We start from the raw sequence: 5000 nt of genomic DNA, 5'->3' as shown, positions 1-5000 counted from the left end.
TATGTGCGTATAAGTATACGCGTATGTGCGTATAAGTATACGCGTAATTGCGTTGAAGTATAGGCGTATGTTCGTATAAATATACGCGTATGTGCGTATAAATTTACGCGTATGTGCGTATAAGTATACGCGTATGTGCGTATAAATTTACGGGTATGTGCGTATAAGTATACGCGTATGTGCGTATAAGTATACGCGTATGTGCGTATAAATTTGCGCATATGTGCGTATAAGTATACGCGTATGTGCGTATAAGTATACGCGTATGTGCGTATAAATATACGCGTTTGTGCGTATAATTATACGCGTATGTCCGTATAAATATACGCATATATGCGTATAAGTATACGCGTATGTGAGTATAAGTATACGCGTATGTGGGTATAAATTTACGCGTATGTGCGTATAAGTATACGCGTATGTGCGTATAAATATACGCGTATGTGCCTATAAGTATACGCGTATGTGCGTATAAATATACGCGTATGTGCGTATAAGTATACGCGTATGTGCGTATAAATATACGCGTATGTGCGTATAAATTTACGCGTATGTGCGTATAAGTATACGCGTATGTGCGTATAAGTATACGCGTATGTGCGTATAAGTATACGCGTATGTGCGTATAAGTATACGCGTATGTGCGTATAATTATACGCGTATGTGCGTATAAATATATGCGTATAAGTATACGCGTATGTGCGTATAAGTATACGCGTATGTGCGTATAAGTATACGCGTATGTGCGTATAAGTATACGCGTATGTGCGTATAATTATACGCGTATGTGCGTATAAATATACGCGTATATGCGTATAAGTATACGTGTATGTGCGTATAAGTATTCGCGTATGTGCGTATAAGTATACGCGTATGTGCGTATAAATATACGCGTTTGTGCGTATAATTATACGCGTATGTCCGTATAAATATACGTATATATGCGTATAAGTATACGCGTATGTGCGTATAAGTATACGCGTATGTGGGTATAAATTTACGCGTATGTGCGTATAAGTATACGCGTATGTGGGTATAAATTTACGCGTATGTGCGTATAAGTATACGCGTATGTGCGTATAAATATACGCGTATGTGCGTATAAGTATACGCGTATGTGCGTATAAATATACGCGTATGTGCGTATAAGTATACGCGTATGTGCGTATAAATATACGCGTATGTGCGTATAAATTTACGCGTATGTGCGTATAAGTATACGCGTATGTGCGTATAAGTATACGCGTATGTGCGTATAAGTATACGCGTATGTGCGTATAAGTATACGCGTATGTGCGTATAATTATACGGGTATGTGCGTATAAATATACGCGTATATGCGTATAAGTATACGTGTATGTGCGTATAAGTATACGCGTATGTGCGTATAAATTTACGCGTATGTGCGTATAAGTATACGCGTATGTGCGTATAAATTTACGGGTATGTGCGTATAAGTATACCCGTATGTGCGTATAAATTTACGCGTATGTGCGTATAAGTATACGCGTATGTGCGTATAAATATACGCGTATGTGCGTATAAGTGTACGCGTATGTGCGTATAAGTATACCCGTATGTGCGTATAAATTTACGCGTATGTGCGTATAAGTATACGCGTATGTGCGTATAAATATACGCGTATGTGCGTATAAGTGTACGCGTATGTGGGTATAAGTATACGGATATGTGCGTATAAAAATGCGTATATAAGCACAAACGCATATACGCGTCTGTTTCTTAGTATGTATGAGCTGGCTTGTTGTCTTTTTATTGTTAGGGGGTTATTGTTCTAAAGAATAGCTTGAGAGCACTAAAAACTACACGACCACGAACTCATGAAGACTTCTCCCGATACGCTGTTGCAAGTGTACGCGAGTTAAATAGAAAGCGTGTGCTTATCGATATAAACGGGTTATCCTTTTCAAACGGAACTTTTATGAGCAGACGAGATGTTCTTCAACACTTACCAACACTACATCCATCGCAACTGCTTTGGAATGTGTTTAAAATAAATTTAATACCGGTGCGTCGTATTTCAGCAGAATTAACAAAGAAACCCGTTTGAGAAGAGCGTTCTGAATACAAACCCACACAGGATGTTTCTTTTATGGCTTGCCCCATCGATAAACAAGTTTTTTCTCAGAAACTTTTCCATTCATTATACATACACGTAAAAGAAGTTCTACCAGGGCATTTTAATCGTGTTGCGTTACCTGTCACGACTACGTGTTGTTCCGACTCATGACTGGCGCGTATGCAAATTTTGATGAATTTGACTCGCCTCTAGTTTAGTTAAAAGTTTCAAAAATCGATGGTCACGATAACTAAATCTCAACACAGCAACGCCGCCTATGTCAACAATTTCTTCGCCAACTTTGTAGCCTGCGAATACAGCTGCCTCTCATCGCTGTCGTCTGATTTGCCGTTTCGCGCGAAACTCGACTGTTTACTCAAAGATTGTGAACATGCGAAACCACGTGTTAATCATTCGACTAACTTTTTATTTAAGCTTGTAAAGATTCGCTTTGCAGTTGAAACCTTGAAATAATTATTTGGTTAAAAAAAAATTACTGTTTGAATAAACGATCTGTGTCAAGTAGAACCGGAGATATAATTTTTTCGACAAGGTCTTCGGAACACTTTAGGCAAACACTTCCCAAGCGACTTGCCAACGCGGCTGCCGAAACACAGAACTTTTCATTGAAGGAAAAAATAACTAAGCGTGAGCAGCGCGCAATAGAAACTTTGATAAACAATTATTTGGTTAAATAAAAAGCATTTTACTGTTTGAATGAACGATCTGTGTCAAATATAACCAGAGATATAATTTTTTCGACAAGGTCTTCGGAACACTTTATACAAACATCTCGCAAGCGACTTGCCGACGCGACTGCCGAAACACAGGACTTTTCCTTGAAGCGGCGCACCATTGAAACTTTGATAAACAATTTTTTCGTCAAGCAGCATTTTACCGTTTGAATAAACGATCTGGGTCAGATATAACCGGAGATATAATTTTTTCGACGAGATCGATCAGGGGCACCCAACGAGAATAAGGTTCAAAACCACTAAACATAGCATTGTTAAACGAATTTTAGTATTTAGACGGTAGATATAGGCATATTTTTATCCCCTAAAAATTTTTCATCTGTTCAGATTTCCTAGCTGAAAGTCTAGAAATCCGAAAATTATAGGGATCAAAACTTACCTTTTCGAAAATTTCAGCCAGAAAAAAGGCTCCCGAAAAATCTAGGTGATCTTTTATGATAAAAATCCATTAAAAATGGGCAATTATACCAATTTTTAGATGTTCGAAAATCCTAGGACAGGCAGGCAAGCAAGAAATTTTACAACAAATGTTCCGAAAATTCTACGATCTCAAATCGTCTTCCGAACAGATATTTTCCGAAAATTGACGTTGGGTGCCCCTGATCGATCTTAAGCTAAGTTCGCTAAATTCAGACAATAAACATTTCGATGCGACGTGCGTGTTTGTAACATGATCTCCATTAGCTTTATTAGACTCTCAATGAAACACAAAGAAAATTTTTCGTCGTGAATAACAAAGACACATCAGACGCGCATGTTTATGCGTATATACGCGTATAAATATACGCGTATGTGCGTATAACTATGCGCGTATGTGCGTATAACCATACGCGTATGTGCGTATAACCATACGCGTATGTGCGTATAACTATACGCATATGTGCGTATAATCGTACGCGTATATGCGTATAAAACGCGTCTGCGCAGTTAACGTATATCTGAGCGGTACTGTAGGTGGGAGGCGAGTGCTCTCACCACTGCCCCATCCCTGCTCCCAGATAATCAGAACATTTGGTCACACCTTCCTCCCATGCGTGACAAAGCCCTGAGATGATCTCTGTGGGAGGCTACATGACACCTTAGGTCTCTTACTATTTCTTTTCAGAAACAACCTCATCACTTATTTACCAACTGATCTCATTAATTTGCCAAAGCTCAAAACTCTTAATGTTCAAGGAAATCCGCTGGTATCACCTCCACATGAAATTGCTGAGAAAGGACTGCAATCAATACTACATTACTTGAAAATAAGAAAAGGCAGGAGGAACCTATTTGCGAAGTTTACACCATGGATCTCTGATAATGACATCACTAAAGTTATGGAGGTTCCTTCACTGCTGGAGTTATCTGTCAAGTGAGTAACCATCTTGGCTGGTAAAATTACCACAATAGATTTCAGTAGGGTGTTTCCAAACCTTCGCAAAGGCGCATTTTTATGCATTGGTTACAAAAGAAGAAGCAGTTTTCCATCACATTTGTTAAGTCAACATCAAGTGTGGATAGTTTTTGTAGACTAGTCTTTCATCGCGCACCGGTGGCTCAGTTGGTTGAGCACCGGGCTGTTACGCGGGAGGTCGTGAATTCAACTCCGGCCGGACCAACACTCAGCGTCTTTAAATAACTGAGGAGAAAGTGATGCCTTTGTAATTACATTTGCAAATGGTTAGACTCTCTAGTCTTCTCGGATTAGGACGATAAACCGTAGGCCCCGTCTCACAACCCTTCAAAAATGTTCATAATCCTGTGGGACGTAAAAGAACCCACACACTTGTCGCAAAGAGTAGGGCATGTAGTTCCCGGTGTTGTGGTCTGTCTTCTGTTTTATATCATGGTTGGGAGGGTAAAAGGGCGCACTTAATTTGGAGCCTCGCTCTGTTGTGCGACCCCCACCACAGCCTGTTTCTCTGTTGTGGTGAAAGTGATTAAATTAAATAAAAAAACAATGGCGGCAAAATAAAATATTATTTTGTTTTAATGCTGGTGAGCCTTTCTCGCCTCGCTAAGACAAGCAAATTTCAAAAGAATATGAGTTAGAGAGAAGGCGAAATCGAAGTTATTTACATGAAAGAGAATGAGAATCATGTTTCCGGAGACATTCCAATTCACTACTCGAGTCCGAGAAGATCAGGAGTTTCACATTTTCGGGACATTGGGTCGTCTAGGATCGT

General features: G+C 39.4%; 1 protein-coding gene across 3 annotated transcripts in view; it reads left to right on the top strand.

The window, feature by feature from the left end:
* LOC138003898 (leucine-rich repeat and calponin homology domain-containing protein 1-like) overlaps positions 1–5000 on the top strand; it is a 25394-nt gene that overhangs the window by 18673 nt on the left and 1721 nt on the right. For all 3 annotated transcript variants that reach the window (XM_068850205.1, XM_068850206.1, XM_068850207.1), the window contains one exon: positions 3938–4186. In XM_068850205.1, the coding sequence (XP_068706306.1) occupies positions 3938–4186 (249 nt within the window). The remainder of the gene's footprint in view (positions 1–3937; positions 4187–5000) is intronic.

The sequence above is a fragment of the Montipora foliosa genome, chromosome 5 (assembly GCF_036669935.1).
Source record: "Montipora foliosa isolate CH-2021 chromosome 5, ASM3666993v2, whole genome shotgun sequence".
NCBI classification, from domain to species: domain Eukaryota; kingdom Metazoa; phylum Cnidaria; class Anthozoa; order Scleractinia; family Acroporidae; genus Montipora; species Montipora foliosa.
The sequence above is the reverse complement of the archived record's forward strand: the minus strand, read 5'-3'. Positions and strand labels throughout refer to the sequence as shown.